General features: G+C 38.6%; 1 protein-coding gene across 2 annotated transcripts in view; it reads left to right on the top strand.

Moving 5' to 3' along the window:
- SLC44A3 (solute carrier family 44 member 3) overlaps positions 1-18369 on the top strand; it is a 38521-nt gene that overhangs the window by 1297 nt on the left and 18855 nt on the right. For both annotated transcript variants that reach the window (XM_027722756.2, XM_027722757.2), the window contains exons 3-10: positions 1838-1980; positions 2559-2695; positions 4105-4198; positions 5548-5717; positions 6275-6364; positions 7024-7148; positions 8264-8450; positions 16272-16437. In XM_027722756.2, the coding sequence (XP_027578557.2) occupies positions 1838-1980; positions 2559-2695; positions 4105-4198; positions 5548-5717; positions 6275-6364; positions 7024-7148; positions 8264-8450; positions 16272-16437 (1112 nt within the window). The remainder of the gene's footprint in view (positions 1-1837; positions 1981-2558; positions 2696-4104; positions 4199-5547; positions 5718-6274; positions 6365-7023; positions 7149-8263; positions 8451-16271; positions 16438-18369) is intronic.

Genomic DNA, 18369 nt, shown 5'->3' with positions numbered 1-18369 from the left:
GTGCTTATCACTGCCATGTAGACACACACCTCCAGCAGTCATACAGATATCTATTACTTACTAGTATTTATGGCTTGTATCCAGCATTCTGCACTTTAAAAAAAAATTCACCTGTACCCACTGGATCTGTAATGTCCATCTTTAGAAGGTATACCAGAATTTTTCTGAAAGCATATTTCAGTTGAGTTACAGCGGCAGCTCATTTCTCCTTTTACTGCTGAGAACAATTTAATTATTAACAAATCCTTGCTATGTAAACAAAGTGGATCTGGAAATATTTTATTATTGTAAAAAATCACATCCAGAAGTAGTATGTCATCTACAAAGATGTCCATATTGAGACATTAATATGCAGTCATAATTTAAAAAAATTACTGAACTAGTTAGACTGTAAAATAAGAGTCTACTATAAGCAAAAATGAGACTACCCTGGGGAGTAAGGAAGTACATACTGACATCTTTGTGTATGAGACTCAGTTTTTGCCCAGATCCCATCTTTAGTCACGAGTGTTAAAATTAGAAAAACAAATAAAGCTCTAAACCTTAAGGAAGAAAGCAGTTGTGCTGGATCTGATATGTGCAATCTGTCTCCAGCACAGCCAGTATTCATGGAATCATAGAATCAGCTGGGTTGGAAAGGACCTCTGAGATCATCAAGTCCAACCCTTGATCCACTGTCGCTGTGGTTACTAGACCATGGCACTAAGTGCCATATCTTGTCTCATCTTAAAAATCTCCAGGGATGGAGAATCCACCACTTCCCTGGGCAGCCCATTCCAATGCCTGATTACCCTCTCTGTAAAGAATTTCTTCCATATCCATGCAAACTAGTAGTAGTTAATGTAGGACTGAGAAGTTTTGCTGCTGCCAGCAGCTGGCATGTAGCCCCAGAGGTCAGTGTATTGTCCTTGGTGCGTGTGAAATGTGGTTTGCACCTCATGGGACAGAGGAGAACATTGAATCACCAAGTCCTTCAATAGCTAGAGTGCTGTTAGTAAGCCTTTGGGTAAAGTAGTGCTCAGGACTTTATCAGCTTCACAGAAGAATTGCTGATTTTTGGCACTTGGAAAGGTTCCTTCCCAGGATTGTTTTGGCCCTCATGGGGTACAGGAAGGTTTAAGCTGCATTCCTAGACAAGGTGTTTCATATTGACTAAGGACTGCTGCTACTTGGCCAACAGAAGTGCTTAGTTGCCCCTGGGGTTTACATGGAGCTGATCTACTAGAACTTTGATCTGACAGCAAAACAACTAAAACGTCAGGGCAGTGTCACCCAAGTGCACAGTATGTCTCTCTCCAAGTTTTTCATGTGTTAAAGATTGTCTCTTCCTGAAATTTCAGGTAACCTGCATTTTGATTATACTTTGTTTTTAAAAACACCTGTGATTAAATTCACTAGCAGCTTCAAGGGCTCAATATTTCTGCAGATATACTGACCAGGTGTGTCCTGAAGGTCACCCTGTAAAATAAGATGCAGTGAGCACATGAAAAATCACCCTTTGAGGAATCTTGCCTAGTGACATACATGAACTTCAGTAGAGACCATGTCTAGCACCTTACTAATGCTTTCCTCTTATTTTAATCAGGACTCCTATCTTTCTTCTCCCATGTTACTCTGCTTAATTTATATACTTTCAACAGTAGATGAAGGAAAGCTCTAAGGAAGCAATAGGGCTAAACCTGTCCATCTGACTTGATCTGGCCTTGTGCAGAGGGTGAATTTTAAGTTGAACTGTTTGCATCCACAAGACAAAAATGTATGGCTTAAAAGGGGTATTTATTGAATGGAAAGGAAAAGCTATCATAGCATGATTTCATGTTAAAAAATATTTTAACAGATGTTCATAACTGGCTATGCTGTGATGGCTGGTGCTGCAGAAAGACTTGTGCTTGGATATGACAGCTTTGGGAACATATGTGGTAGGAAGAATGCTCCTGTAAAAGGGGCACCGCTTTCTGGACAGGACATGACTAATAAAAAGTAAGTACATCAGGTAATGTCTAAATAAATCAAACATTTGAGAACTTAATAAGGTACATATTTTCTACTTGTCAAGCGTATGCGTGTATCTGTACATCGTTATGTTGAAAGACAAGAAAAAAGTGGGAATGGTGCAAAATGGTGAGTGAAATTAAAAAGTTTAGATAGAATTTGAAGATGTGCTACATAGTTATACTTTATGCTGTCGCCTTCTTAAAGAGGATCTTAAATGGAACTTCAGCCAAAGAGGCAGTCGTTCTATACAGCAAATCTTTGTACTTAAGAAAGTTGCATGTTGAAGTTCCCAGTCATTCCACTAACTCCTGAGTCCTTGTAGAATGGCACCCATCTTGTCAGCTTCTGATCCCATATAAGAACATAATATGAAGTACAAAAATGTAGCATATTCTCACATTGCTTCCTAATTTGTGACTTCGAGCTCCATTTTTTTGATGGGATGTGGAAAAAGTTTCATTTGCTTTGTAGCAGTTTAAAAAGATGGAAAGAAGGCTCAGAATTTAAACCTATAAACCTCAGAAAGCTTGTTTTTTGAAAAGAGGATCTTTTTTTCTTTTTAGGTATGTGTTCTTTCTGAATTCATGCAACCTGGAAATGCAAAGCCACAAAATCAGTTCACTTTGCTTGTGCGTGTCTAGTTGTCCACGAGAGCAACTCAACTCTTTGGAAGATCTTCAGAGTTTTGCAAGGAATAATGGTGTGCTACAGGGAATATGAATACCTTAGTGTATCTGTAGAACAGCTGAACAGCTTTCACTTTGTTATTCTTATGTTTCCTACGCTAGGGAGTCATATCTTACCATTAATTTCCTGAAAAGTTCATGACCACAGAAAATAAAATGTCTTGTTTCTGCTTTATTTCAAAGCCATAGTTTCTAGAAATGTTACAGCTCTCTTATGCAAATTGGAAAGCTGTTGATTAATTTGTGCAGATTGCTGGGATTACACAGCAGGAAACTGGCTGCTGAGAATGAACTAGTGAAGTTTGGTGGGGGTGCCAGTAGAAGAACAGAGTTCATTTGCTATTTCAGAAACTTGTCCAATCAGTTCTTTTAAACAGAATTAAAATTATGGTGGAATTATTAATTTCCAGGGGTTTAAACAAGTGGTTTCATCCACTTTAGATCCCAAGGTTTGCTATTTCACCTTGTTGTGGTTCAACCCCAGATGGCAACTAAGTACCATGCAGCCACTCACTTCCCAGCAAAAACCAAGACATGCTTAGGAATTGTATTTGATTCTGCTGTTCAAGATGAATATGATGTCAGAAGTAGCTGTTGTGCAAGAGAGGCATGTCCAGCATGTAAATAAAATAATCTGTAGCCTAACCTTTATTTTGTGGAGTATGTGTAAACTGCAGACCATATGAGTATGAGTGACTATTTTTACTGGAAGTCAGTATTCTATTCTTTATTGTTTTGTTTGGCAGGGATTGCTATTTAAATAGACAACATTTGTTTTAATTTAATTTTGGGGTAGTTTGACATCATTTAGTGTGTCCAGAAAGCTATAAACACCTGTGATATTAGATAAGTATTTTCAGTGTAACTAAACATAATTATTGTTTGCGTGTTTACTTCAAGGGAGAGGGAAGTCTTGTATTTTGAATGGCTTGGATGTATCCAGCCTTTCTTACCCAGAAGTGTTGTATAATGGAGCAGAGTATTACTAGCAGAGTACCTGGTAATATTTTGATTGGAGCCCAGAACATGTTTCTGGATATATATATTCTATCCTAATTTATGAGAGGCCTAGTTCTACTGTAGCTTCTGTCATTTTAGATTTTTCTGTTATCCTAATGAGCAAGAATTAATAGCCAAGTATGGTATTGTGGAATAAACAGTGTGCCTGCTCTCCAGGAAGATAAGTGGCAACTATAGTTAAGTCTAGAAGGCAAAAGAATCTGCAGAGGTTGCTTTAGATTCACCCAACTAATTTGTTATTTACATTCCCTCTGGAATATCAGGAATGATTATGGCCTGCTAAGGGATCAAACCAGAAGTATAAAGAAAACTTCATTGATAATGTGTTTTTCTCTAAAACTTTTACTAATAATAAATTACCTTTTTTGTTTTTCTTCTCCTTCCCTCCCCTTCCTTTTTTTAGGTTCTTTTCTTTGCATTTACAACCTGAATGTTTCCAGTTACACGCAAAATTCAAAGGCAGCTCAGCTGTGTCCCACACTGCCAGTTCCACCAAGGTAAGAATTACAGGGTGCTTTACAACATCCTTGAGTTTGAACAGCTTCTTAGAGATTATTTCCTCACATTTGGTATTTGACTTGATGCTTTATAGTCAGGATGGTTTTGCTTTGTTTATTTATTTTTGTACATGTTTCATATGTGCCTGTGAACATGCCAGTGTCCTGTCCCACGGAATAAACAAGGACTGCATTCCCTCCATTCCTCTACCCTTTAGCGTGTTTTCCTTTCCAAATCAGGAGTAAAGCACTCCATATGAGGAACAACTTACCTCCTGCACAGACTTTCACTCTCTTCTTCAATGCCAAGGAAGAGGGACTGTGATCTTAGGCCTTGCTGCTTATCCTGAACACAGAAATTTCCATCAGAATAATTTCATAGCCAGCTAGCTTGAAGCACAGGTCTATGGATGGTGCTGTCTTTATAATTTGGCATTTGTGAGGCAAAATTCTTAAACCCATGATTTTAATTTCCACTGTGCTGTGAAAATACAGCAAAGAATTGGAATCTCCATGTTTGCAGAGCTAAGTCATCTGCTCTGAACAAGAGAAAATTGAAGAACAAAGAGAACAGAAGAGAGCAGGAGACACATAAAAACATTACATACTGTGGATCAAAGGAGAGCGTGTAAATTGATGAAAAAATATGGCATGTTTTACTTATTTCTTCAACTTTCTAGGCTATTTTTTGTTTGTCAGGAAACTCAGCAAAGTTATTAATCTTGCACAGTAATATTTCATTGCAGAAGCAAAGCTAGTCAGAGTAGTTTTTAATTGCTGATGACTTGACCTCTCCTTTTTAGGTATTAATTTGTCTTTGACCATTGTAGTGCAGCATTGCCAAAGTGGGACAATAAATATGTACAAGAAGCTTGTCTGGGAGTGCCAAATAATTTTATACATAAATATTTGGGGTGTTAGTTGTATCTTACAAACATTGTTTTGATGTGGCTTTTAGAATGCTTATATATCATAAAAACAATACAAAGTGTTTGTGATCTAGAACTATCTATAACAACATAGGTTATGGCTATATTAGCATAAATTTAGGTTTTATATAAACACATGGGAGCAAAGGAAGTGAAGCCCGACTAGAATGGCGATAGGAGCTACATGCTGATGGTGATTGAGATAGTAAATCTTTTTTTCCCCCAGACTGATCTCGAGTGGATCTGTTCTGATACAGTGAAGCAGGCATGATGTTATTAGGAGTTTATTTTGCAGATGAAACATAAAACTACCATTTCTAACAGCACTCTCTGTGGAGCATGATGGAATGGATCTCTGTGGATTTGAAACTGTTTGTCCAGTAATTAATTTTTTTGCCATTTTTGTTTTTAACCTTCCAGTAAATCCTTTCCATTATTTAATCGATGTGTTCCACAAAATCCTGAATGCTATTCCAAATATGCATCTGTCTTAATAAGTATGGTTAATGAAATGGATGTTTTTCACCGAATTCTGAGTGGAATATTGGCAGGAAGAGATACTGTGATAGGACTGAGTGTCCTCGCACTAGGTAAGGTTATAAACAGTGAATAATGATATTCAATTAAAAGGTGGGATTTCAAATGTTCCTATTAACTTTATATGTTTAACTTAAAAGTGGTTTTTTTCACATTTTCTGGGCAGAGTTGTTTTTAAGAAAGAGTGTTTGTGTTTTGTCAGGAGGCATTTAATAGACTGGTGAAATTCAGCTTGATGAAATATCAGATTCTGTGTTCCGTGATATGCCCATATACCTCATTTCAGGGTACTGTAAGAAATTGTTGATGGAAAAAACTATGTCAGCATGAACATTTGAACTTAGATTTTTCAATTGTATTTTGTATAAGATTTATTTCGCATTGTTAAATATATCAGCTATAAGTTCCTTATTAGTTAAGTTACAGGTAACTGTGTGTTTTAAATGTTAAAAAGGTTGCCAGCTTTAGTAAATGCTGTTGCTTTTGAGACCACTGTTTAAAAATAAAAGCCCAAGTTCTGCAAGAACCTGAAATTTATATTTAAAGTAAAAAAGGGTTAAGTTAAATGGGTTGTAACACTCATATTAAACTTCCTTTGTATATTTTTCAGCCTTCTCTTTTATACTGGTTTTAGCCTTCAGATTCATTCGGACACTTCTGGTCCATACTTTGATTGCACTGGTTGTATTTGGGTTGCTGTGTAAGTATATCTACTGTTTAGCATACGCTTAGTTAAATGGATCACCTCACTGAACTGAAGGAGAGGCAGCTGAACAAACAGCTATGCTTTTTCTCCATGGCCATCCTCAGTAACCTTCAGCTCACCATAGCCATTTCCAAGCTGAGGCCTGGCTGCTTTTTGGTGCCAAGATCTGGCTGTGCTGTTCCAGCTGCTGAGTGTTGGGATGATGGTGATGTTTATTGTTTTTATAGATGTCTGGAAACACCATTTCTTTTGCAGATGAATGCAGTTATGAAAATGCTACTGTTTCTAAGAATGTTTAGTGAGGCTTTATGCTGCCTGCTTTAGAAAGGGAGAAGTATAGGAATGCATCCAGCTAAAGCTTGTTATTCCATGAAAGTTAGCTTTGTATCTCCACGATGAAATTACATGCCTGAGCTGCAGGATAACTGCAAAAAACCCAATGTTCTGCTACGGTTTTACCTCAGACTGACAGACCATCATGTGAGTTTTCTCTGTGATCACGGATGCTGTGCCTCCCTTTGCTGAGTGACAACATTTCAGAGCTGAGCCGGGGTAGGCAGAAGGGCTGAGGAGGGAGGCCAGGCAGGCACCACCAGCAACGTGCTGCAGCCTGGGGAGCACTGCCCACCTTCATGCTGCTCTTGTCTGCTCAGTTGTCTCAGGTGTTCTCTGGTGGCTCTATTATGACTACAGGAACGATCCCAGCACTGAATTGGAAACAGAAAAAGAAAATGTAAAGTTTCTACTTGGATATGCTATCTTCTCAACAATAGTTACCGTAAGTAGCATTTTATCCTAAGCAATGGCAGTCTCTAACTTGAAAACTTGAACTACAGCAGTTCTGCAGCAGTAAAAATAATTCCTCGTTCCTTTCAGATTTGCAAATGAGAATAATTTCTAAGATCTGCTTACATGCATTTAAATATAATCATGAAATTGTAGAATGGTTTGGGTTAGGAGGGACCTTAAAGATTGTCTAGTTCCAACAACCCTGGCCAAAACCGTAAAAAAATCTTTGTTGTGAAACTTGTTTGTCAGCACAAGGCTCTACCACACTTCAAACCTATATAACAGTGTTAGCATTGGTGGTGTAAAAATGCAAGAATTGTGTTCCATCCCTATTTTTCTCTGCATCAGCTCACTGGAGAATCATGTTGAGTGAACAGAAAAGCACTGGCTCAGTATGAACGTGAGATCTGTGGATTCAGCCTACCCTGTCAGTAGGAGAAAAGGCTGGCAGCTCTTTTAGATAATGAAAGGGGCAGTGAAACACAGGCAGCAGTGTCTAGACCTCAAATTGTGGGGTTAAATTCTGTTTTTCTCTCATTGACCTTGTTTTACAACAGAAAATTTAAGTATGGCTTGCAGCTTTTAAAGTGATTTTTTTAACTCTGGTGTTGCAATATTAAAGGAGACATTGCTCAGTGTGAGGATACAGTCAATTTGCAATTCATGAGACATTTGTCAAAATGATTGTTCTGTTTCCTTGAAGAAGAGTAGGATCCATAGACTGGAATTCACCAGGTATGAATAGTCTGACAATTTACAGTGACAAATATAAATGTGTCACAGATCAGATTTTTTTTTTTACATATCCTCTGTAAATTATGAGCTTTCCATGAGATTAATCAAAGTTTTGCATATTATTTTGTTTTAAAAAAAACAGTAGCAATTATTTCAGAAAAATAGATTTTAATCCACAGTCTCTTTGAGAATATAGGCAGTGTCTCAGGAGGATTTTCCAATGTGCAGTAAGATTGTGTAAAATGCCTTGCTGTTGTGTCTTTGTGAAATCTGTATCCCCCGATCCCACATTTGGCCACTCTGATTCCACTTGGATAATTTTCTTAAGATAAAACTCCCAACAATTTGTCTTTTTATTTCTTCTAACAGGTTGTTCTGCTTTCCCTTATATTTGTACTAAGAAAGAGGCTTCGGTTCACTGTGCAGCTCTTTCGAATTGTTGGTAAAATCATTGGCAGAATTCCTTTCCTGCTGTTCCAACCACTCTGGACCTTTCTGATTCTTGTTGTGTTCTGGGTATTTTGGGTTGCTGTACTACTTAGCTTAGGAACTGCAGGTAAGTATATGCTTTCCATGTTTTTGACTGAGTGCTGTACATTTCCTAAGTTCAGTTCTGAAATGTGGGACCTCTTGGTGTTAGTGTACAAAATGTGGGCTAGCATTTACACAGCTGAGTTACTTGTTAATTTTATTTTATTTCCAACTTTTTGGAGTCTTCTACATTGCCATTTTGCTTCTGTATGTAGACCTTAGTTTTGTTCTTTCTCAGTTAATTTATGAATAGATTGTTGTAGATACAGTATATATTTGGTGTATTTAAATGGAGAAAGTAGCTGGAGGAAGGAGACAGATTTTAGTGCAGTTGTTATGAAATGCGAATGTTTATAGACAGAGGAGGTGAACAGCGTTGAATTGTCAGAGGTAGAATGTTGCTTCTGAGCAGTAATAACTGCTATTGTTATTTAGAGTAGTGCAACAGAATTTGGATTAATCCAGAGGTTCTTGCAGTTCTAAGGGAGATGGAAAGAATCATCCACTATGAAAGATCCACAAGAACAGATTTTTAGTATGGTAATTGTATTACTGAGGCATATACCGCTGTAAGATCTGTCACTGATTGAACCAGGGTAATTTGGATGCTGCCTTGGCTCAGCATCATGCCACCCAAGTGAAGGAGAGGTTGTCCTTCTGTGCAACATCACCCAAAGTAGTGAAGCTAAACTCTGCGTAGCTCTGGGGATAACTCCACATGTAGGCATCAGCCTTTGTACATGGAAAGCATTATGATTTGGGGGTTGGTATTTTTTCATTTTAAATTTCTAGGGCCACTGTTAGGAGCCAATTGTTGTCCTTTGGGCTGGAGCTGATTGAAGAATTGTGTGGATAGACACTATTGTTCATGGATTTTCTCTTTTCTGAAAGTTGACAGTGATTTCTGTGTGGAAAACCAAATGCAGCCTAACTGTTCAAATGCTTCTGTGTCTTTGTTTTGTTTCCACCACCCCTTGATATAAGGGCTGCAGTAACTTCTCTGTACAGGCTTACAGATTCCTGCTGGGCCAGAAAAGCCTCCAGCCTTTCTATAGCTGAGGCCATTTGACAAAGCTGGCTGTGCTCACTCCTATCACAACAGCTTCCATCTCATCTCACCCTGTTAATTCTGGCTCTATAGAAGAGCCAATTGACTTGTAACATGAGAATCTGTCTGAGTCCCTGCTGACATTGCAAATCACTCAACCATTGCTTAGGCTGGACTGGGATCTGTTTCTCTCCATCTTTCATTGGAGACTCATGCAGGTTTGCAAGTCTCTGTTTCTGCTGCCTTTTCCTGAGTAGCTCTTGTCTGTCAGAAATGGCTGCTTGAAGCAGTTGGCTGGCTGATAATCTGTTTATCCTGCAAAAGGGTCAGACCTAGCACAACCAGAAGCCCAACCTGCAGTCTCTTTGTGAGTTGTTCCTCCTGACTAAATAGTCAAGCCGATGCACTTTGATTTAGGTGTCATGGATACTCTTTTGAGCTGGATCTTCCCATTACAGAAGCAGCATTGTGTGCTGGACATAGCTCTGTGTGGTTGTTAGCTTTTCTGCAAAATCCTCATACCATTTATGCACAGATCAGCCAGGCAGCAGTAATTTTGAAACTGTCCTTGTGTGATACCTTATCACTGCTTCTGACTAGTCCTTTGTAGAAAGGAGCTTCTCCTGAGGTATCAACCAGCTGTTCATTCATGCACCTGCTTGGATCAGATACAATTTAAGAAAGCCATTAACTATAGTAAATTTAGCAACAGGTAAATAAAATTAATTATAACACACAGATTTTCTAAATATATCATTAACAAGAACCATTAGAAGAAATATTACATCCTTGATGCTAAGTCAACCTGGCTTACTCGTAATATGCACACACAAGGATGTAAAGCTTGCCCTTATTATATCTAAATTTAGAAAATAACAGCTGAGTCTGTTGTCTTCAAAAGCTTTTGGAAATATAGAAATCATTAGAAGAGTAGAAATATTTTAGCTCACGTGACAGAAATAGATTGATGATAAGAGCAGGATGGGGAACCAGTTGGGTATTTCCTAGATGCTTTTACAGACTTTTCAGGAAAATAGCGACTTGCACATGATATCCAAAAGCAAATTCTGCATGTATTCACAGGGAAATAAAACCCAATGAAAACTGCCTTTGAGAGGCTTTTTATGCTTTTTCCATGTTGTGCCATTTTCCTTCATTGGTTATATTCTCTCTTTCCTGCTAGTCATTTTCATTCAATTTTTTATTTTTTTTCCCCTCTGCCTGCTTGGAGAGTAGGATTCAAACAGTTTATGACCTGCTGTTACATTCATAGTGCAGCACACAACTCTTGACTCAAAGGTATTTTTTTGACTTCTCCCTAGCTTAATAGGAATGCTGATGTTTCTAGTGAAAACAAAAAACTGTACAAACAGTATAATAGAGAAGGCAGATTAAGCTTGCTGCACAGCAGAGTGATAGTAAAGTTTCAGTTTTTAAAGAATTGACTTCTTGCAGATTTAGAATAAGAAGGGAAGGTCATTTTCAGGCACTTAATTGTCAACATATTGCTTTTATTAGCAATCTAGTAAAACATGTTTTGACTGAGATATTTTGGCAGGATATTTCTAGTGTAATTGTCAGTCCTTATAAGATTTTTCTGTTAACAGCATGTTAATAGCTAGAAAAGAATGTGCATTTGATAAATAATCCAAATCAATTCTAAGTTACAACCTAAGTGTTGAATGCAGATAGAAAAATGCCACTCCGTGTATTCGATTATTTTTCTGGTTAAAACTCGATTTTATTTATTCCACTTTTTCTACTGATAGTTATTCCTTTTGTTAAGCTGTCTATGCCGAGTGGTGGCTGTTGTTACCCAAGTGCACTCTAAGCCCTTGGCCAGGTCCGGGGGCGGAGGTGTTCCCCTGCCATGGAATGACCTGCAGGAGTGCCCGTGCCCGCCGGGTGCCGCTCGAGCAGTGCGGGAAGGGTGTTCCTCCCCCTGCGCGGCTGTTCACAGCGGCTCTGGTCACAGGGGTGGGAAACTCCTCCCGGCAAACAAAGGCCATTTGAGCGTTTCAGTAACTCGGTCAGGGAGTGATGGAGTGTTTGATCCAACACTCAGATTGAGAAGATTTATACAGGTGACAGAAGGTCGATGTCAGCAAGATAGCTGTTTGGATTTCCAGTCCCTTACTCTTACCTCAGATTTGTATTGTAATTCAAAACTTGGACAAATGCAAAGTAAATTAGATTTGATATTGAGAATATTCCTTTAGATTGTATTTCAAGTTTTCAAGCCAAATATGAGTTCTCTGAAATGCTGGCTGTTATAGCTGCCCACCGTAAAATTGCTTGTTGGGGATTGTTCTGCTGTTCTAGGATGACTAGTACTTACATATCCTGTAGCAATAAATACATACAGTACTGTATGCTTAATGCATTGACAGAACAGCTCTGCATTATTTGTTTTCCACAATTGTCCTGTAAATAAGAGACATTTCTTTTTCTTTTGAGTTTTGGGGACTTTTTGCACCAGTTGAGAGTACTTCTCTGAAGGTCTTCAAAGATATGCTTTCTCTTATAGAGCAATTTGTTTTTTTCATTGACAAATAGTTGCCTATCTGGGATTCAGTTTGTAAAATACAGGTGGTGATTTTCTTGGTTTTGACACTTTGAGTTTTTCTTCTGACCTACATATTTTCTGGGGCTATCTAGACTGTAGTTTAAATGCAAATATACAAAGAAAGCTGAAAAAATGAAATGTTTACAAAAACACTAGTCTTCTGTGTAATACAGAGTGATGGGTAAATGAAATTGGCTTGCTGCTGTGCTGCACCTGTTCTTATTATTTTCCTTGAATCTTCACTAGTTATATTATATTTACAGTGCCTCTGCATCTTAACCATTCTGGAGCACTTGATGCTTGTTTCCGCTGTGGTGCACCTGATCATTATGGGACCACACAGCTACCTTATTTACACCCCCTCCAAAAGTTAGTGTTACTGTGAGAAAAAAACTAACTTCTTGGGAGCCATAGAAAACTATAGCCTGCAATTGAAAGGTACTTATGCACATGACTCATTTGAAACACATGGATAATCCTATTAAAATCAGTGGGACTACTTATGTATTTTAAGATAGGCACCTGCTTAAGTACCGTGGTAATTCAGAATCTGTAAGAGCAGCAGAGACTGAGTGGATTCCAGGCCTAGAAAACTAGGAGAAATGCCAAGACTTCATGAGACCACAAGCAGTGGCACCAGTTAGAACCATTAGCTGGCTAGGAATGGAATTCAGCTGTGCTTTGGAAAAGCTGATATGTCTTAGGGTTATTGAGTTTTATTGTTTGTTAATTTGTGGGTATTTCACTGCAGAACTTGAAGTGGCCATGTGGCACAGGGAGCACATCTTTTGACTTTGCAGTATGCAGGAGCTGGTGAGGTCCACATGGCATAGTGTGTGTGTAATATCGGATGAGAAAGTGGTGTGAGATTTTTGTGTAATGAAGGTGCATTCTACAGGCAAGTGAGCAGTAAAACTGCCACATAAAGCTGTGCAGTAGCAAAACCAGCAATAAAAATGTATTTCCTGCAGGAGCCTTGACATTGCAATTACAGCCAGCTAGCTTAGCTGTAAATACCTCTACATGGAAAAGCGCTAAACAAAATAATACAACAAATTCTGTTGCAGGAAGCATGAAGATTCAGTGTGTGATGCCAGAACCTTTCCTCACTTAGCAGTGGGAGGGGCGCATCATATTTTCATGTTAACAGGAACTGATAAACAGGCTCTCACTACTTTTTTGTCAGTGGCTCTTTGTTTCTGATAAGGAAATCGCTAGACTAGACTTCCCAGGAATTTTTGTCTCTTACAACAGCCTCCTGCTGCAGGCGTCAGCAAAACCTTGCAGCAGCAGCAGCAGTTGCTGAGTAACAACATCTGTAATAAGTCTGGAGGTATCAAAATGTAGCTGATGGAACTGCATGTGCCCACTGTTGTATCGTGACATTGCTCTGCTGGCTGCCATAGCAGCACAGCACCGGCCTGTGGAGTCAGAGGAGAAACTCTCCTGAGTTCTGCTGCAAACACTTGTGCCTGTTTGCTTTGTTAACATCATTTCTTTTGAAGTATTTGCAGCAGACCAACACTTGTACTGATCAGAGGTTTCCAGATTTAGTGATTCAGCTGTAGGGACTTCAGTTCTTTACTGACTTGTTAGTGTTATCACTAAGAGTGTATAGCACACCAGAAAGATTTGTGATTATGTAGCTGGAGAAAAATATTCTGTTGACAGATTAAACCATACTTCAAGGCTTTGTTGAAAAAGTTTAGTTTGTGTGAACAGATAGATCACAGTGCAGTACTGAGGAAAATGGCATATCATTTTCTCGACAGGGTATCTAGGATAGCTTTAAAGTTTATCTGAGCTGCTGACATACAAAAATAGCATTGCATATAGTTTTGTTGACAAAATTATGCATGTCTGGTAGGCCCAGAAGACAGGGAATCCATCAGTTTACATTGATAAGCAGATTTCTGTGAAGTAACAAAAACAGTTTACTATACCTAGACAGCAAAGTGATCAAACGTGAACTCACAGGTGGCTGTGCCTGATTTCTGTGGAGCGGAGCACAGCACTGTGAACATACACATGTATAAGGTTGGCCAGAAGAGACAAAGCTATTACTGTTGTTATTGCAGGTGGTTATTTCAGTAGGCTGGTAAAAAGCAAACAGAACTAGTTTACCATATGAACATTTGTCAATCTTCATGACAAAACCACTGAAATGAAGACTGAAAAGGCCTGTTTTGGAAAAGAAAGGTTCAGGTGGATTGTGTGGTGGAAAAATGTGCTTAATTCTGCTACCAAATGGCATAGTGTCTTTGCATTAAAATGGAGTGATAGGACACTTAGTATCTCACTGACCTATGATTTGCTGAAGTTCCTCAGTAAGGGCTAGAGGCTGTGGGTAGTGAGCGTGTTTGGCTACTTGTGTGTGCTGCTGGAAAAGGCAGTCTAGAGCCTCTGGAAGAAGTAAGGGAAATTAAAAATCCCTCGAATTCAGAATTATATAGCGCCTAACTTATTTTAATTACTTCAGTAAATAATTGTATCCTCAAAAATTCTCCTTAAAAAAAAAAAAAAAGCTTTTACAAGCTTAAAACCAGGGAGGCATGGGATGGGGAGGAATGGTGAAGAATTTGTGAGAAGAGATCCGAGTAGTAGCTTTTTCAAACCATCAAGTATCTTGCACTTCACAGGCTTAAAATACATTTTAATATAATGGAAGCAACACTAGTTCTGCGAATGACCAACCATACAGCACTGTAAAGAGCTTACCTGTTCAGCTAAAATTGTTAACCTCTTGAAAAGAAAATATCTAGAACATATGTCTGTATTTATGCACCCATGTAACTTTTTTTTTGATCCTCTCAAAGCACTTTAAAGTAATGTTGCAGTGTTACTATGGAGTAGATTAATATTTTTCATTATTTACAGACAAATAGACTTTGGTTCTGAAAACTTACAAAGCTCATCTATACCTGATAGTGTTGCTGAAACAAGTCTTTATTGTTTCTACTTTTAGTTATTCCCAAGTAAGTAGTCTGTGGCTATAGAAAAATAGGCCAGAAGTGAACTATTTCATGGATAGCTTTGTATGTGTAGTTTTGAACTTGAAGGTGGTGTGTTGTCCTGTGAGAGAACAGAGAATCATGGAATCATTTATGTTGGAAAAGACCTTTTAAGATCATTGAGTCCAGCTGTAAACATAACACTGCCAAGTCTACCAAATAAATACATGAAGTATTAAAGCTTAAGTTATATTGTTGTTCTAGCAGTAATAGCCAATTCTATGTCTCACTTTGTTATTTCTTTCGTGGAGTTTGAATAAGAAACTATTCACCTCCAGAGATTGTTTTATTTGGTGAACATGTTTCTCTTTCAGGTTAATAAACTTAAGGCTTGCTAAATAAATTTTAAAAAATCATGTTATAGGCATAGAGAACTTTCACGAGAACCAAATGTCCTAATGCCATTATCCCCTGACTAGCCTACAGAGTCAAATGCCATAAATAGGATTGCACAGAGAAAGGTCTGATTGCTGAGTAATCTGAGTTGCCCCCTCCTTTCATGAAAAGCCATCTACTGAATATGGAATAAATTCTTAGTTACTAACAGAAGTGGAAGCAACGTTTTTTAGCTTGAATAAGTGAATTTGTCAATGTTCCTGGATACAGGAGCATATACTACCATAGAGATGTCTGCTTTTTTTCCCCCCCTCTCAGAGCAGCCATCTCTATGTGCCTGTATTTTGCACAAAGATTTCAAAGTATAGAGAAGAGAAAACTAGTGGCCATGGTTCTAACTAGTAATAGTAATTAAAATATTTGTTTTGTTTTGTTGCAACAGTACGTCATGCATTGTTAACACTTTTCTGCAGTCTCTCTCTTTTGCTTCTTACAGAAAAAAACCTAAAGCATTTCATAAACATGAATTTATTTCAAATTTGAATGAAGAAAATTAAGATTTCATTTACTTCTGAACTATTTGATTCCTCAAATCTTGAGTAATCTCTTCTCAAAAACCTTCACTAATTTGTAGCTGTCCTCTTGACTTTAATGGCAGCTGTCTTAATCCCAATTTAAATGCAATCTTTTGCTTTTTGTAAGAGTTTTTACAAAATTCAATTTGAATTAAAAAACATTATCTCTCTAACTCTGTAATATCATCTGATTTTTTTTTTTAATTTTATTGAAGGGAAGTTAAGAGAAAGGATACAGAAGCACTTACATGTACTTCCCTCCCCTTGTCTGGTATGTTATAATAATACAGTGGTATGATCCCAACTTCAGGTACTGCACAATCTACTTCAGGAGGACAAGTAGAATACAGAGCTCTGTCTGGAATTTGCTACATGGCATGGTATCATTTCGTTGGCCTTATCTGGACTAGTGAATTCATTCTTGCCTGTCAGCAAATGGTGATTGCTGGGGCCGTGGTTACTTGTTATTTCAACAGGTGAGTGCAGAATTACCCCTGGATAGTTTTGGGGATTTTCCAGCATTTACTTTCAATCTTTTTCAAGGAAAAATAGTCTCAAATAGATCACAATTTATGTCAATATCTGAAATCCAACTTACCATAAAATAATGTTGCTTGTTGCAAGATCTTGAGTTAGATTTTACAATATGCATGATAATAATGTGACTCACCCCTACCTCTGGAGATATTGGGCCAAACTGAGCCTTCCTATAAGCCATTAGAGCCGAGTTGACTCTGGTGGAATTACCATTCGGAAGGCATAGGCTGCATTTTACCCTCTTCCAGGAGACTGCATTAGCTCCAAATGAGAAGCCATGGTAATTGGTAATTTCATGTATTCATTCATGTATGAATACATGAAATGAACACATTGTAAGTGTTCATCCCTGCTCTGGGTTTTCCTTTATTCTTACTGCATAACTGCCTGGTCTATTACTCTTTTTTTCATTCTGTGCAGTTATTTTCAGTTAACTGTAAATGCTTTAACACCACTGTTAAGTGTTCAAAGATGTGTAAACTAGCTTCCTTTAATTTTATACTGCCCTGGAATGTAAATGTGGAGGAAATGAGTAAAAGTAAAATGAAATTGAATTGGTTTCATGCACTCGTTGCAGGGGAAGATTTAAATCTCACGATATGTGGTTGACTTGTTTGACAATGAAGAGAGCAGTAGCCTGATAACATTTTCCCTCATAAGTATTTTATGAGCTCTCACATCCTCATTGCTCTGTACTTCTGTGCCCAGTGATGAGATTTTCTGATCTGTGAAAAACTCTGGCATTTAAGGCATTTTTATTTTGTATTAGAGGAATATGTCAATAACCTCAATTTGTTAAAAAAATAACCTTGGAGGAAGGTAATGTGAGAGTGAGATGGGGGGCCTGGTGGGAGAGGACTTGGGGACCCTGGAGCACTGGCGGCAGCTGCCCAGGACCATCTGGCTGGGCAGTTGGGAAGGGAGGCTTTAGGCTTCTCCAAAACTTAGGAAGCAGCTTTCTGCTGATGGTCAGGATGTATCCCTGGATGTTTCAGTGCCTGATCAAGAGGCCTGCTGCCTCCAAATGGTGTGTTCCTCTCAGCACAGCAGAGACATCAGTGCAGGCTCTATCTGCAGGAGTGGCTCCATAAAGTTTTCCTGCAGCAGCCAACAGCCATGCTGTTCCAGCCAAAGTAGCAGGGCTGGAAGACTGGTAAAAGCCAGTGTCCACCACTGTTTTAAGCAATGTTTTACCATCTCATCCAAAAAGCCAAGGCAGGACAATGTTTAACACCGTTTTGGGAGCCTGTCCCTGACTGGATTCTCTACACAGCCAACAACCGTGCCACTGAACTGGTGCTTAGGTAAAAGAGCAAAACCTACAGTGTTGCTTTTTAAAAAGTTGAAATCCGTAGAGTGACATAGTCTCGCTCTACTGTTTTACATGGCATGATAGCACCTGAAAAGGGAGGGACTTGCATTTCTGATGTCATCTCCTTTTTTCCTATTGAAGCTCTAAATGCAAGGAACTTGCATGGCTGAGCTGCTGTGGATAGTGGGCTGCTCTTTTCTTGTAAGCATGTGGAGGAACCTCAGCTTTAGCAGCTGAATGCTGGGGCACTAAAGATTCATTTAAACTGGCTTGAGAAAGGACAGGAAAGTCAAGTAGTTCTGCTGAGTTCCTGGGCTGTGTGCTGCAGTGCATTTTGGTACATAAATCCCCATATAAATCCCATATAAATCCCCAAGGCAAAGGCACTGTCCATATCTTGTTCACACAGAGCAGGGAAGCACCTGTAGAAACTGCTGTGATGACATTTACTGCTCTGTCAGGGACTTCCGCTTTCCAGCTATTTTTTACTGCTGCAGGAACTGGCTGTTGAGTACAGAAGGTTCCTGCTCCAATTGCATTGAAATCATTTTGTACCTCT

The sequence above is a fragment of the Pipra filicauda genome, unplaced genomic scaffold, assembly GCF_003945595.2.
Source record: "Pipra filicauda isolate LSUMZ 115617 unplaced genomic scaffold, ASM394559v2 scaffold47_size6085603_pilon, whole genome shotgun sequence".
NCBI lineage: Eukaryota > Metazoa > Chordata > Aves > Passeriformes > Pipridae > Pipra > Pipra filicauda.
The sequence above is the reverse complement of the archived record's forward strand: the minus strand, read 5'-3'. Positions and strand labels throughout refer to the sequence as shown.